General features: G+C 43.1%; 1 protein-coding gene across 2 annotated transcripts; it reads left to right on the top strand.

Moving 5' to 3' along the window:
• Window positions 1-2,844: 2,844 nt before the first annotated feature.
• On the top strand, window positions 2,845-12,522 carry SLITRK4 (SLIT and NTRK like family member 4). Of its 2 annotated transcripts, none has more exons than XM_063170487.1 (2): window positions 2,845-2,945; window positions 5,726-12,522. In XM_063170487.1, exon 2 carries the CDS (start codon window positions 5,776-5,778, stop codon window positions 8,287-8,289), a length of 2,514 nt encoding a protein of 837 aa, XP_063026557.1. In that variant the 5' UTR covers window positions 2,845-2,945; window positions 5,726-5,775; the 3' UTR covers window positions 8,290-12,522. The 2 variants fall into 2 exon arrangements, with proteins under 2 accessions (XP_063026557.1, XP_063026556.1); XM_063170486.1 differs by lacking the exon at window positions 2,845-2,945 and adding an exon at window positions 3,310-3,385.
• Window positions 12,523-15,278: the final 2,756 nt, after the last annotated feature.

Genomic DNA, 15,278 nt, shown 5'->3' with positions numbered 1-15,278 from the left:
TAAATTGTACTTGTAAGTGCTCAGGAATGAGTAGGATGTTCAGCTCCTGTTTCCTGTCAGTTCATTCCTCACTCAGAAAATGACTGTGGATGAGAAAACAAAGCAAGTTATTGCACAGAACTGTCCTCGCCTTCAGCTGCAGCCCCATTTGCATGTGTGCCAAGCAGCTTGAGGAAAATGCTCTCCAAGGTTTCCTGCTGTGAGCAGTAGTCTCAGCATCTCAACTGGCCTCTGCATTTTGATGACTCTGTTACAAGAAGCTTTTTCTCCTGACAGACTTTGGACGCACATAAAGCTCAGTTTCAGTCTCAAGTTCCTGCATCAGCCCAGAATTAAATTGGGAGAGGTAGGTGACCAAGCATGTCTGTGTGTTTAAAAAGAAAAGCGTTGCTTAGGTCTCACAAAAATGTGAAAGGAAACAAAATATAAACAGGCTGCTGTAATTTCTGAGCAGATTTAATGATGAATGCCAGTAGCTAGGATTTAAAAAGTACTTTTCTCTCCCAAGACCTTCTACTTAGGCATTATCAACAAACTAATTGTTGATATGATACTGAATGCTAGCTGAGTGTGTTTGTTTGGGTGGGAAGTAATATATGCCACATTTCTACCTTTTCTTCAGCTACTTCTCTCTGCAGAAAACCTTGTTATGAATCTGTCTGCCTGTTAGCTTTTGCTCTCCTCTTGCTAAGCTGAAGAAGGAAAAAAATACATGCTGCTGTGGCAAACAACAGACAGGAGGAAAAATCAAAGGAGATGAATGAGGTTCCATCACAGTAGGAAATTTAAGGAAAGGTTTGAGATGACATTAAATGGGCATAGTGTGTAGCCTGAAGTAATCTTGTAAACTTCAGGGAACCAGGCCAGGTACTCCAACGTGCCCTGTCTGGCTCTGCTGTCTTCCAATTACTATCTGCCATCAGCTTAAACAGAAAATGTCTTCTGATGCTGATAGAACCTCAAGCTGGATCTCAGAAATGGGTGCAACCAAGTGATTCTAGGATGTAACCCTTTAAAGTGTTTTATTCCTGAAGTACATCATCAGCTTGGATCCCAGTCTTGACCCTAGCTTGTGCTTATGTCATACTTTAAAATTCCCCTCAGTTTGCTTTGGATTGTGGTCCTGACATGTAAGCCTAAATATTAGTGAGCTTGACATGATGTAGGCTAGGGCAAGTAGCTTGGGAATCACTTAAGATTTGAAGAAGTTATTTTTAGTGACTGTAAATTAGAAAGAGAAATATATGACATACTGAAACCCTAATAATGAAATTGTGCTGCATAACTAAGTTTCCTTCTCAGATAAGTTCTACAACACCATAAACATACACCATTGGTAATAGCCACTCAGAAACATCAAGAATTATTTACTTAGAGTGTAATTTCAGTTCTCAAATACTTATTCATTTCATAGTTTACTTGGTTAAAAAACAGTATTTTATTATGCTTCTTGTTTGATGTTTAATTCAGTCTCTGAGTAGTTGTTTGAATGTGGTGGCAGCAGTGATCTCTTTGAAACTGCCAATATGCTCTTTCACCTACTAAATAAGCAAGGAATTACTTTAGCATCCAGATAAGGTTGCTGATTAAACAAAACTGGCATCTTGATCTTTACACCTGCATTTCTGTGCCTGCTGCTAAAATAGTTATAAACCAGCTATCTTCCTAAATGAATTTTATTCTAGACCTTTGCTCTGCAATTCATTAGTTTATTTTAAAAGTGTTTGAAAAAATCAGCTTAAACTATATGCAAATCCCTCTAAACTGGGCCCTTTATATACACATATCCCCTTTTCTGTGAACAGTACTTTGTTAATGGCTCAATAATTAAGAGAGTTTACATTTTAAAGACTTGAGTTTTTAATTGGCTGAATATTATTCACAGATCGCTTTCAGTTCTGTTGTGATATGCAAATTATTGATGTCTCAGCTGCATTTGTTTTCAGGTATCAGTCTAACCGCATAATGCAAAATAACATTCTGCAATTATTTCAATTAGATGCAGTCAGCCTTTGGAGCAAGCTATTTATTTCATTTCAGTAAATGAAGAAAGCAGTTGCTGTTTTCCATTCCCTGGCGTTTATTGCCCAGAACTAGCACTCACAGCCGGTATGTGTACAGCACATAAACAGTTTTCTAACTGGATCACGTTAGCATTCGTGGTAAAGGACAAGCAGTTGAACTCCCCTTGCAAGATTTCATTTGGTTAACTAACTCTTCTGCTTCGGAATGCGATGTCACCTTGTTGGAGGGTATTCATTACCATTTTAAAGCGTATTATGAAAGCTAGAGTCAATAAGAGTTGTTAATTAGAAGAATCTGTTTAGCACCGGTGCATAACATTTGAGGATTTCTTCCATCAGACTGCAGCTGTTACCTACGCAGAGAAGGAATTTCACCTAACCACAAAGAATGAGATAGACAAATAGCCGCGTTGTCGTAAGAACGGCTCGGGTATGTCTCCTCGCAGCGATTTCGCTCCATAATTGCAATTCACATTAAATGCAGCAAATGTTACCATCCGGCCCACTCAGTTTCCACCTCTACTTTTGTTTCAAGCCGGGAGGGGAGATCACCAGAAAAGAGAGGGGGGAGTCCTTCCTTGCCTCCTCTCTCTCCTTCCCCCGCTCGGCTCTCGCAGCCGCGCTGCCCTGCGGCTCCGCCGGCCCCGTCCCGGCCGCGGGCCGCACTTGTGGCTGCCTCGCCCGCCCATGGCAGCCCCGCCGCGGCCCCGCCTGGGCTCCCGCCGCCCCGGGGGGCTCCTCCTGCCCCGCACGCCCCGCCCGGGCTCCGCGGGGGCGCAGCGCGACGGCTCCGCGGGAAAGGCACGGGCGGCACGGCGCCTCCGGGCTGCGGGAGAGCCTCCGGCCGCGGCGATGCGCCGGGATCGCTGCCGGGATCGCTGCCCCGGAGCGGCGTCTCCCTCCCCGGCGGAGCAGCGCTCGGTGCGTGCGTGCGTGTGTGTGTTTGTCAGTGTGTGTATGTGTGTGTGTGCGTGTGTGTGTTTGTCAGTGTGTATGTGTGTGTGTGCGTGTGTGTGCGGGTGTGCGTGTGGCGAGGGGAGGGGGCTCGCTGCGTGCAGGGGGTGGGCGAGAGCAGTGCGATGGGAGCGGGCGCCCGTGTGCAGAGGGATCCTCTCCCCGCATGTGTGCGGGGGACCGCGGCGGCGGCGGGGCAGGGCTCAGCCGGGCGGCTGCTGCTGCATGCGGCGGAGCCCGCGGGGTTCCGCAGCGCCGGGCTTGCCCTCGCTCCGCGCGGCCGGGGGTGCTGGCCCCGGCGGGCGCCCCGGCTGCCCCCGCCGCCCGCGGAGCCGCCGGAGCCCGGAGCTGGCGGGGAGAGCGGCGGAGCGCAGCCCAGCGGAGCCGCGGCGACCCCGGGCGCCGAGGTAGGGACGGTGCGGGGCTGGCCGCGGAGAGCCGGGAGCATCGCCGAGGGCGGCGGGCGCCCGCCGGGCGTGTGAGTGCGGGCGGGGGTGGGGGCACGGCGGGGCCGCCCGTACGTTGGCGTTTTCATTTCTTTTAATTATTCCGAAGGTTCTGTTTTCATTGCTATAAGAATTACCGGTGCTGTTTTAAAGACGGCGAGGGGTGGGGTGGGGGGAGGCGGGGGTGCACACGACGAGGCGACGGTGGCTTCCTGCCGGAGCCTCTCTGCCATCGCGCTCGCCTCTCCCGGAGCCCCGGCCAGCGGCACCAGGCGCAGCGCTGCCCTCAGCCATCCTTCCCGGGAGAGCGGGCGAGAGGAGGCACCGTGGCCGGGCGGCCCGGAAAAGCCGGCGGAGGTGTGGGAGGGACGGGGGGGCAGGATCTGCGCAGTGGGGCTGGGGAAGGGGGTGTGCGCGGATCCGCCGCGGGCTGGACTTTGCAAAGGTACCGGGGCGGGGGGGCCGGTGCGTTCCGCGGCGGGGAGCAACGGCCGTGCCTCGGAGGTTGCGAAGGGACGGCGGAGGGGATGCGGGGCTGCTCCGCCGCGCTCTGCCCGCGCCCGGCCGGGATGTGCGAGCGCGCCCGTGCCCCTGCCGCCCTCCCCCGCCGGGAGACAGAGGGCGACGGGGCGCCCACGGCAAAGGGGAGCCGGCACCAGCCGAGCCGGATGCGGCAAAAAATTGCGGTAGTGCCGGCAGCGCTGGCCGGGCTCGCCGCCCCGCCGCCAGCCCCGCGCAGCGCCCGCAGCCCGCCCGCTCCGCGCCGGCCGGGGCGCCGGGGCTGAGGAAGAAGAGGGATTCGAGCGTGGGCGAGGCAGGGACACGGGAGCACGGCGGCTCCAGGGGAGGGAGACGGAGCGGCGGGGGCGCGGGGACACCGGTCCGCCCCTGGGGGCGCGCTCGCCGCGGCCGGGGTCGGCAGCCTGCGGGCATCGCAGCGCTGCTCCGCTTCCCCTTCTCCCGGCAAGCGGCCTCCTTGACCCCTTCCTTCGGCCATCCGTTCCTCTCATCCTGTCCTCTCTCCTCCGTGCTTTTCCTCTCTCTTCCGTGCTTTTCCTCTCCGTCTTGTCCTTCTGTCCTGCGGTTTCTCCTCATCCCTCCTCTCCCCTCCCTCCCAGGACCCCCGGCGCATCCTCCCCTTGTGTCTCCCTCCAGCCCGGTTCTCCTCCCTCCAGCTGGCTCCTGCTGTCTCCACTTTTCATTCTGGCTCTCTCCTGCCAACTCAGTGGCTTCCTACAGCAGGAAATGAAAGGGACAAGTTGGGAAATGGGGGTAATGGGAAGATGGAATGTGTGTGTGTGCAATGTATTGATTATTGACTGATTTATTAAAAAAAGGGGGGGGGGGGGAAATCCCTACCTTATAACTCAGAGGAAATGCTGTGGCTTGAGTTCTTCTGCGTAAAAAATGGCAGTTCAGCTGGCCGGACTATATGCAAAGGGTTCTTATCAATGCAGGAATAAGAGCAAATTACATAATGTTTTAGGAGGAAAAAATAGTTCTCAGATTTCAGTTGTGTCAGACTGGCAAATTGTGACTTTGTTTTTCCCTGCAAGTCAATGTATTGTTATTCCTGGGGATGGGGCTGTGTGCTTGTGCATGCTTCTTCCATGTCTGAGTGCTTCCATTGGTCACCCAGAGCTGATCTTGTTTTGTGAATAGTTGTATTTCTGCAGTCAGTTTATCACCTACTTATTTAAACTAGATATCAGAAGTGACAGAAACAATGTGTTTGCATGCCTGTGTAGCCCTTGAGTGAATATCTTTATCATAGTGATACATTTGTATGTGCTGTTGCTTTATATACATATACTGAGCATTGGCATTGCTTTTTGTGTCAGCATCTCCATCCTTTCTATATTGTGCTATCCCATCCCAGATGTTTGGGCATGCATAACATCAGCATTTGTGTTTAATATCCCTGAAATGCACAGCAACATATGAGCAGTGCACAATTGAGGAGAGTAAATATGCATAAAATTGGAATCTCCTTTGGTTATTTTACTTTATTAGTTATGCATGCTTGGCATGTACAAGAGAGAGAAATACATTTGACAGACCTGAGAGTTATTTGTGTTTCTCTACAGAAATTTACATTCTGTGTTTGAAATCATCCCAGCTCCTGTGCACTTGTTTGGTTGTTAAAGTCTTTCATGTTAGTTTAAATTCAGTTCTTGTAGTTTATCTATAATACTTGGCAGGCACAGTAGCTCAGTGGTATACAATTTCTAACCCAAGTGACGTTTTGGAACAATGTCAACTGAAAAACATTTTCTTTTTCTTTCCTTCTTTCTTCTTTAGATTCTTTATCTTTGTTCAGGAGCCTAAGGTTGTTTGCTGATCATAAGAAGATGATTCTGTGGCTCTTTCTGGTTCTGTCATCTCCAGTTTCTTCTACAACTGCAGATGCTGATATATCTGTGGAAATTTGCAGTGTTTGCTCCTGTGTGTCAGTTGAGAATGTACTCTATGTCAACTGTGAGAAGGTTGCAGTCTACAGACCAAATCAGCTTAAACCACCATGGTCTAATTTTTACCACCTCAACTTTCAAAACAACCTGCTAATTATTCTATATCCAAATTCCTTTCTTAATTTTACACATGCAGTGTCCTTGCAGCTGGGTAATAATAAGTTGCAGAACATTGAGGGAGGGGCCTTTATGGGTCTTAGTGCATTAAAACAGTTGCACTTGAACAACAACGAATTAAAGATTCTCCGGGCTGACACTTTCCTTGGCATAGAGAACTTGGAGTATCTCCAAGCTGACTACAATTTAATCAAGTTTATTGAACGGGGAGCCTTCAATAAGCTTCACAAGCTGAAAGTCCTGATACTTAATGACAATCTGATTTCGTTCCTTCCCGATAATATTTTTCGATTTGCTTCTCTAACCCATCTGGATATACGGGGGAATCGAATACAGAAGCTGCCATACATTGGAGTTCTGGAACACATCGGGCGAATTGTTGAACTGCAGCTGGAAGACAACCCCTGGAATTGTACTTGTGATTTGTTGCCTTTGAAAGCGTGGCTGGAGAACATGCCCTACAACATCTACATTGGAGAGGCTATCTGTGAAACACCCAGTGACTTGTACGGAAGGCTGCTGAAAGAGACCAATAAGCAGGAGCTGTGCTCCATGGGGACAGGGAGCGATTTTGACGTGCGCATCCTGCCTCCCTCGCAGCTGGAGCCCGGCTACAGCACGCCCAACGGCCACACCACTCAAACATCAGTGCACAGATTAGTCACAAAGGCACCAAAGACTACAAATCCTTCCAAGATCTCGGGGATAGTAGCAGGCAAAGCTCTGTCCAGTCGCAATCTCAGTCAGATCGTATCTTACCAGACCAGGGTGCCTCCTTTAACTCCTTGTCCGCTCCCTTGTGTTTGCAAAACTCATCCTTCAGACTTGGGATTAAGCGTAAATTGCCAAGAAAGAAATATAGAATCGATGGCTGAACTTGTACCCAAACCTTTAAATGCCAAGAAACTGCATGTAAATGGCAATTATATTAAGGATGTGGATACTACAGATTTCGCTGAGTTTGAGGGGCTGGATTTGCTACATTTAGGCAGCAATCGGATTTCAGTGATCAAAGGAGATGTTTTCCGCAACCTTACAAATTTACGGAGATTGTACCTCAATGGCAATCAGATAGAGCGTCTGAGCCCAGAGATGTTTGCTGGCCTCCACAATTTGCAATATCTGTATTTGGAATACAATGTTATCAAAGAAATCCTAGCAGGCACCTTTGACTTAATGCCAAACTTGCAGTTGCTCTACCTGAACAACAATCTTCTGCGAAGTTTGCCAGCCTATATTTTTGCTGGTGCACCACTTGCTAGACTGAATCTGAGGAACAATCACTTCATGTATTTACCTGTAAGTGGTGTTCTTGATCAGCTAAAGTCTCTTACACAAATAGATTTGGAAGGTAATCCGTGGGACTGCACTTGTGATTTAGTTGCTTTAAAGCTCTGGCTTGAGAAGCTAAATGACGGTATTGTGGTGAAGGAATTGAAATGTGAGACACCTGTGCAGTTTGCTAACATAGAACTTAAGTCTCTGAAAAATGAGATTCTCTGTCCTAAGCTTTTAAACAAGCCATCTGCTCTGTTCACTAGTCCCATGCCTGCTGTTATTTTTACAACACCCCCGGGACCAGTCCGGAGTCCTCCTGGTGGCCCAGTTCCATTGTCCATCCTAATCCTGAGCATACTGGTTGTGCTGATTTTAACGGTGTTTGTTGCTTTTTGTCTTCTTGTTTTTGTGCTTCGGCGCAACAAAAAACCAACCATAAAGCATGAAGGGATTGGAAACCAAGAGTGCAGTTCTATGCAACTGCAGCTAAGAAAGCACGATCACAAGTCAAACAAAAAAGATGGACTGGGTGCAGAGGCCTTCATTCCTCAGACCATTGAGCAGATGAGCAAAACTCATACCTGTGGCTTGAAAGAGTCTGAAACAGGCTTCACGTTTGCTGACCCACCAGGGCAAAAAGTCATTCTGAGAAATATGAATGACAAGGAGAAAGATTTGTTGCATGTGGATTCCAGAAAAAGACTTAGCACAATCGATGAACTGGATGAGTTATTCCCTGGAAGGGATTCCAATGTATTTATTCAAAATTTTCTTGAAAGTAAAAAGGAGTACAACAGCATAGGGGTCAGTGGCTTTGAAATACGTTACCCAGAGAAACTGCAAGACAAAAAAGCCAAGAAATCTCTAATAGGTGGTAATCATAGTAAAATTGTAGTAGAACAAAGAAAAAGTGAATATTTTGAACTAAAAGCTAAACTTCAAGGTTCACCTGACTACCTACAAGTCCTTGAAGAACAAACAGCTTTGAATAAAATATAGGTCATACAATCTTATTGCCTACAGAGGACATTTATTTAATGATGAAAGTGCCTTTTGTTGACTTTTAACTTCCAAATACTATATTATATTGATAGGCATAGAGGCAGGTGTATCCAAGGGTGTCTGATTAACTGTAGCTGTGTATGATTTGTCAAGTAGAGGAGAATTTCCTTAGTAGATTTTACTCCATAAAGCTCATGCCCTGTGGAATCCTGTAGGGATACTGCAAACTCTATTGCCAAAGGGATGCTTTATACACGTTACACTGAATTTAACCTCAAGAGGCATATATGTTTTGTATCTCAAATGCAAACCATCGTCTCCTTGTGATTTGTTAGAACAAACACAAGAAACCTGGTACTGATATTTGTACTTCAGCTGGGTCCTTCATCCTGCACGTGGATTTAAGTTGGTGGAACTGGAGTAATCCTTTGATTTGTGGTGTTCTAATGGCACTGTTTAAAGCTTACCTGGAAAGTAACAAGCATGCAAAGAGAGAACATTCAATAGTATGTGTAAATTGGTTACATTTATGGGCTGCATCTTGAAACCACTGGAATTATAATGATAAATTGTGTTTAAAATATACCATGCATTACATACCTATGAAATAAATCTGACCACTTGAAGCATACATGTCTATACAGAAAATTAAAAAAAAAAAAAGGAAAGAAAGAAAATAGTTCAACCTGACTTCTGCAGTATTCGTGACATCTGAAGAAAATATTTGATATTTATGCAGAATCTGTTCTAAGACTCATCTCCAATTAAAACTAGAGTTCCTTCTCAGTTACGTGAAACTCTTGCAACCCCAACAGGTTGTCCAAAATTGTCAAAGTGCTTACTGTGTGAGCGTAGCAGAAATTATTTTTGTAATATAATTCATATTTATGAAATACTTTGTATACTACATAGGAAAAAAAATATGTACTCCTTAATATGTATTTAATATGCCTGACTTGTTTTCCTGATCACAATGCATTAATCATTCAGTATAAATAAAACCAGAACAATATACCAAACAGCAACGGGGGATGTAATGTATAGCATCATCCAGAATTAAGTGATCAGATAATAATGATGATAATAATAATAATAATAATGATAATAATAATAAAATTGTTCTGTACTATTCTCGTGAGATTAGCATATTACCTTATTTCAGATCTGTTACCAATGGTGCATTTTGAAATAGATTGATTAGTTTTTTAGTATTGTGTCCCAGGCTATTACTTGCCATCAATTTTCTTGCTTTTCAGGTCTCTACAGCTTAATCTGAATACTTTTCACAAGCATTTACAGGAATTCATGCTAAGGGGAATATTTTTATTGCACATGCAGAAATGTTCTGTTCTTATCTCTCTGGCTGCTTTTAGTCAGCAAAACGTGATCAAAGCAGTGAACAATATGGGAAATCCTGTTCAAAACCACAGTGCAAAATGGATATAGTGGTCTCAGTTCAGAGGACTGTGTAGCTCACAACTAGAGAGTAAAAGCTCGGCTTTGTGAAGGCTGAATCTGAATAGCCAGGAAAAAAGGTAGGAGAATGGAAAATCCCCATTGTATCTCACTGATAGATGGTACTTTGACATGAGAATGGAGATACATTGGTAAAGCATCCTAGAAAAAAGGTAGGAGAATGGAAAATCCCCATTGTATCTTACTGATAGATGGTACTTTGACATGAGAATGGAGATACATTGGCAAAGCATCCTAGAGCAAATCTATGAGATGAGATTAACAAAATGTCTTTGACTCGATGAGCTTTGGATAAGACCCTCTTATCTCCTTTGCTTTCAGAACCTTTACCCCTCCTTACCTTTTATAATCAATACATTAGTCAATTAAGATAGTAGGATATAAACATGAACGTTTTTCATGAATTTGAAGCTAGCAAAAATTAGAGCAAGACTCAATAATAATACTGTGAAGAAGGCTGTGTCAGCTATTTCCAATATAAACCTCTAATTTCAGGGCTTTGTGACACTGAGTTGAAATTTTTATTCTGGAATGATACTTGGCAAACAGCCTGCAGTATATTTTTATCAAAATAGACCAAAAAAAAAAAAAAAAGAGCACTGCTTCTTTATTTAAGGGAAAGCAAACAAAACATTTCTCTACTTTCAGACATTTGTTTATGCTCTTTTGGCTTAGAAAGAGACTGGTTTTATTATTTTTCTCCATAATGCATAGTATATACATGACTTCAGATAATAAAATTGCGAGAGATGAATTAATGGCTGAGTTTCTTTAAAAAGCTGCCTCTATCCATGCACAATAATTAACTTGATTCAGAATGTCATGGGGATTTTGAGGACATGGATACTGCGTACACATGCAGCTCTGGCATAAAAAGCTCCTGGTTGGCCAATGATGCAATAATGCATGGCTAAGGTTTGCATGGGAACGTGTGAGTTTATTGATTGTCTGTGGATTAAGGGGTGTCCATGGTGCACTGACCAGGTGGACTCTGCTGGCTCCTTCAGTAGGCTGAGGGTGACCGGTCCTGGTCCGCTCTGCACAGAGCTCTGTGGCCTCGAGGATGGGTCCAAGTTCACTGAAGTTTGCCAAAGCAGAAGGTGTCTGACACACTGGCATGTCCTGTATGATCCTCCTGAGAGCAATGTGCTGAAAATATTAAAAATTGCAAGTAAGGAATTACTTCTAAGTGATGGTAAAACTGATGTGCTTGTGACTTGTGCTGCCCTGAGCCAGAAGAACAGAGATAAATGATCATACCTTCTTAAGCTTTTGTTTCATTTTGTGTTGTGAGGTTTTCTGGTTTTTTTTTTTTTTGGTTTTTTTTTTTTTTTGGTTGGTTTGGGTTTTTTAATTTGTTTGAGTTGTTTTTGGTTTTTGGAGTGGTGTCTTCTGTTTGCTGATCAAAAGAACTGAGCCGTTATGCTGTACCATTACACTGGGTCAGAGTTTTCTGACTCCTGAGGCCCCAATTCCAGTAAAGCATTTCACCTCAACCTAAGTCATGTGCAGAGGTACTATTCATGAGATAATAATTAGATACCTGCCCAAGAGTGGGGCTTAGCTAGAGTTTTGTCATTGACTTCAGAACAAGCCAGCTCAGAACCATTGTATATAATCCATAGAGCCCAGAGACTCGTCTGGGGTTATGCAGTTGAGTGTAGGTTCACCAGCATCAGTAAAGGTTGCACAATCTGGACCTTCCTGTAGAAATTGTCCCTAAGTGTTTTACAATGTATGGTGCAATATGTAGGCATAATAGTGTGAGTGGAGAATGCAGAAGCTGGCAAAACACTATTTTTCTGTGAAATTGTTACTTTGAATGGCAACCTTAGTGTCAGTTTACTTTCTCCACGTTTGGAAACGGTGTACGTGTCTGCACAGCAGTTTTAGTGTGATGTCCATTCAAATCTCTGGTCAGTCTTTCTGAGAAGGTGACTCTTGGGTGTGGCTTAACGGGTCTGTCTGTTCATTATATTGGTTTGAGTGGCCATGCTTGTAAAATGGCTGTTAAGACCCATAGGCATAAACTAAATCAGTGAAGGTGTTGGCATAATCTGTTGTCTCCATTGTATTATAAAGAAGTTTCCATTTTTAAATGAACTCAATAAAGTGTACTCGTTTCCTTGAAAAAGAAAAACAATTGTGCAATTTTATCAGACAGCAAATACCGCGGTGCAAGAACACAAGAACAGGTGATTTATGTTTTGCATTTAGTGTTCAAGATTGACAATAATGCAACAATCTAGTATAAATATATTTTTAAATGCTTTTTTTTTAAAGCCATAATGATTATATAAATTATAAAGGCATGGCCTTGTGAATAATGTTAACAAATGTCTCAGAATCAAGAAAAAACATCCAGAACTTGATGGTGGTATAATATCTATAATATCTTTTGCATGATTTGTATGTTGATATTGTATGAAATGAGCACAGTGAGACTTTTTTTTTGGTTGCATCCAAAGAGTTAGGAAGGAAATATAACAAGAATGTATTTATAATCACTCTATTTTGAAATAAAGTAAAGAAAATAAAATGTATTGGCTTTACCCTGTTTTGATCATTACTATTTTAGGTTAGTTTATAATTTAGGCAGTTACTTATGGCATCCAGTCCAATGTAAAACACAGAAACCTACTGTTTATTAATCTTGTTTGCCTTCATCAATATCAAAATACTAGTCAGTGTTGACTTCAAAATTTGTATGAAATATTAATAAAATTGTTTGGTACTATTGTATTTCTGAAACTAGACTTTGTTAAGTGCCTGGGATATTCTCTTATGGATTATTTGTGTATGGATGAGAGAGAATCTGTAAAGAAGTTATGCAGTAATGTTTAATAACCACATCAAAAATTTTTTCTGTTTTAGAAAGTTTTTCTCATCTGTTGTCCAACAAAATCTTCCTTCCCCCTGTTATGCAAATAATCCCTCCAAAATCAGTGACTTTTTTTTTTTTGCATTACTACCACAAGCAGAATTTAGTTTTCAGTTGGATTCTCAGTTCTTCAACCCAGAGTGCTTAGAGGAACAGTTACATAATGTTAGGGGCATTTGCTTTGATTCTGCTGTCTTCTTATTAGTCATTTTCCACAACAATTTTTCAGAGGAAAGAAAAGTTAATTTTTCCTTAGAAGAAGCAAAACCACCAGTCCATCTAACATTTCATTTGGTTAGGTTAGTTTTATAACTGAAAGTTGGAAAGATATCTTTAGGCAGTTTAACTTCCAAATTTATATTTTGTAGTTAAAATGGTTTACAAAGCCTCATAAAAATCTTCATGGCAAGGGAGAAGAGCGGGAACAGGATTGCATTTAGATTAAACATTCCCTGTTGTGCAGGGTTTAACATGCATTATAATGGCAGTGAATGTGAATCAGAATGGGATATGGAGTGGAAAATCAGGACTTGATACAGATTTTTGTCACTTCTAGTTGAAGTGTAACATTAGGAACAAACCCACAGCATTAGTTGAGAAAGGCCTACATATAATATTCCATATAATTTCTTTCTAAAGAAGAACTCGAGAACCAGGAATTAATTATTCATGTTTTGATAATAAGTGTGCACTTCTTTTCTGAATGCAGAGGAACTTGAGAGTTTTCTGTTAATATGTTTTGTCATTATTAGTTTTTATTTCCGATTTCGATTCACTCATCCTTATGTATTATGGTTGATGCTGTGTTGGAAAACAAAAATAAGAATGTTGTTGCTCAGGGACAAACTCTTCTCAAAAATTTACCAATGTAAATCCAGACTGGCTGAACAGACTTCAATGGAGTCAAATCTGCTATTACCCTAGTGAACAAAAAAAGAGCAGAAAGTACAAGATCTATCCCTCATTGAAATAAAAATAAGTAATTTTTGACTTGAAAAGTAATATAATCTTGCTTTATACTCTGTTGATCTGTGTGGTAAAGCTGTTGCTGGTTTCAAACGACTGTAGGGAGAGCACAGACCAAGTGCAGCCCTGTGTCTGTTTGATGTCAGTGGAACTCTGCAGTGATTCAAGAGCTGTGGGCATCCCAGAGCAGTACTATGGGTACAAAACTATATAAATTTGCTGGTTTATACATACACTTGGGGTAGATCTCACATAAAATAGAAATGCTTTCTAACAATACAATTTACTTTCTCCCTGTAATGGAGCAAAGTTACTCCGCTCTTGTTTTTCATTAAATAGGGAATTTATTGCAAATATCTTTGTTTCACTGCTAATTTTATTTGTATTCACTAGCAATACTTGAGATAACTGATTCATTATCTGAAAGCAGTACATTTCAGTCTGATATTTTTAAAATACCAGTCACTGGTAACAGACAGATACTGAGTTGTATTGAATTTCCATTCCCTCGGTAATAATGCCATAAATAATTCTTCAAAAGCATAAAGAAAGATTGGATAAGGAAAAAGAGTCCTAGCTTTTACTAAATCTGAATTTTTTGAATGCATAAATGGAAAAGCTTAATACAGTGTAGTATGACTCTGATGGGTAACAAATGGTACCTCACTTCTTTTTGGTCTTTGTTTAACCAGAAAACAGAAAGTGATCGCTAAATGCTTTAGTTGTCATTTTGTAACAGTAGAATAACAAAGAATATTCCTAAATTTCCCTCATCCAGGAGGATTTCATTTCTTGGTTTAATTTCATGTGGTTTCCTGGACATGTGTGCACTATGACCTTGCAGAGCATCCTCCCACTCCATGCTCTCATTTCTCCTCCAGTGAGCCAATTCTTTACAGCTGAAGGTTTTTCTGGGCTTGGGTTGATGGCAGCTTCCAAAGAGGCACAAGAGTGGGATTTGTCAGTTCCTAGAAAACAGCTAAAAAAGGCAAACTAAGAGCCTGTCCTGGATGGTTTCTGAGTCACCTCAGATGGTGTATGATCCAAAACAGAAATGTAGGAAATGGTTTAAGCTTCTGTTGGGAAGTTTTGTGCTGAGCTTTTGAAGCCGGACAGTTGTGGCTTTCCATGACTTTAAGTTGTGCATTGTAAAGAAATGTGGTTCAGTCGATTGAATTCTGACTGTGGCTAAATCCTGCAGACATCTGCACCCACTTACCCGAGCCAGGCTTTGGGGTCACTGTTCACTGAAAATTCTTGCACAGATCACTCAGGTTAAACCAGCTGTGATACAGATTTCTCAGGGGTGCTTTTATTTAGGGTGTGGATACATTTCTGTGCAGCTGGGAGCTGTTTGGGTGTGGGGTCAGTCTGTGCCCAGTGTTTGCTGAGCAGGGCTTTGGTAGGGGCTCCTTTCATGTGCTGCATTAGTGCTCACATCTGAATATGAGACACTGTGCAGGATGCACATCTCAATGAGCACAGTCACAAAGGGCAGCGTGTTTTGACAGATTTTGAGCGCTTCACTGCAAGAAACTGCAGGAAAGGATATACCATACAGCAGATTTTCTTGCTCCCTGGCAGGATTTCATAGGCCCTGTTAGTCCTTCTCAGCAGGGTATTCTTGTCTATACACTGCAAATAAGGCTCCAGGTCAGCAGTC

This window comes from Melospiza melodia, chromosome 16 (assembly GCF_035770615.1).
Source record: "Melospiza melodia melodia isolate bMelMel2 chromosome 16, bMelMel2.pri, whole genome shotgun sequence".
Taxonomy (NCBI): Eukaryota; Metazoa; Chordata; class Aves; order Passeriformes; family Passerellidae; genus Melospiza; species Melospiza melodia.
Note: the sequence above shows the minus strand (reverse complement) of the source record. Positions and strands in the feature narration are given on the sequence as shown.

Bases quoted from the DNA above. Each gene is read 5' to 3' on its own strand.
- SLITRK4 (XM_063170487.1), top strand. From the start codon at position 5,776: ATGATTCTGTGGCTCTTTCTGGTTCTGTCATCTCCAGTTTCTTCTACA.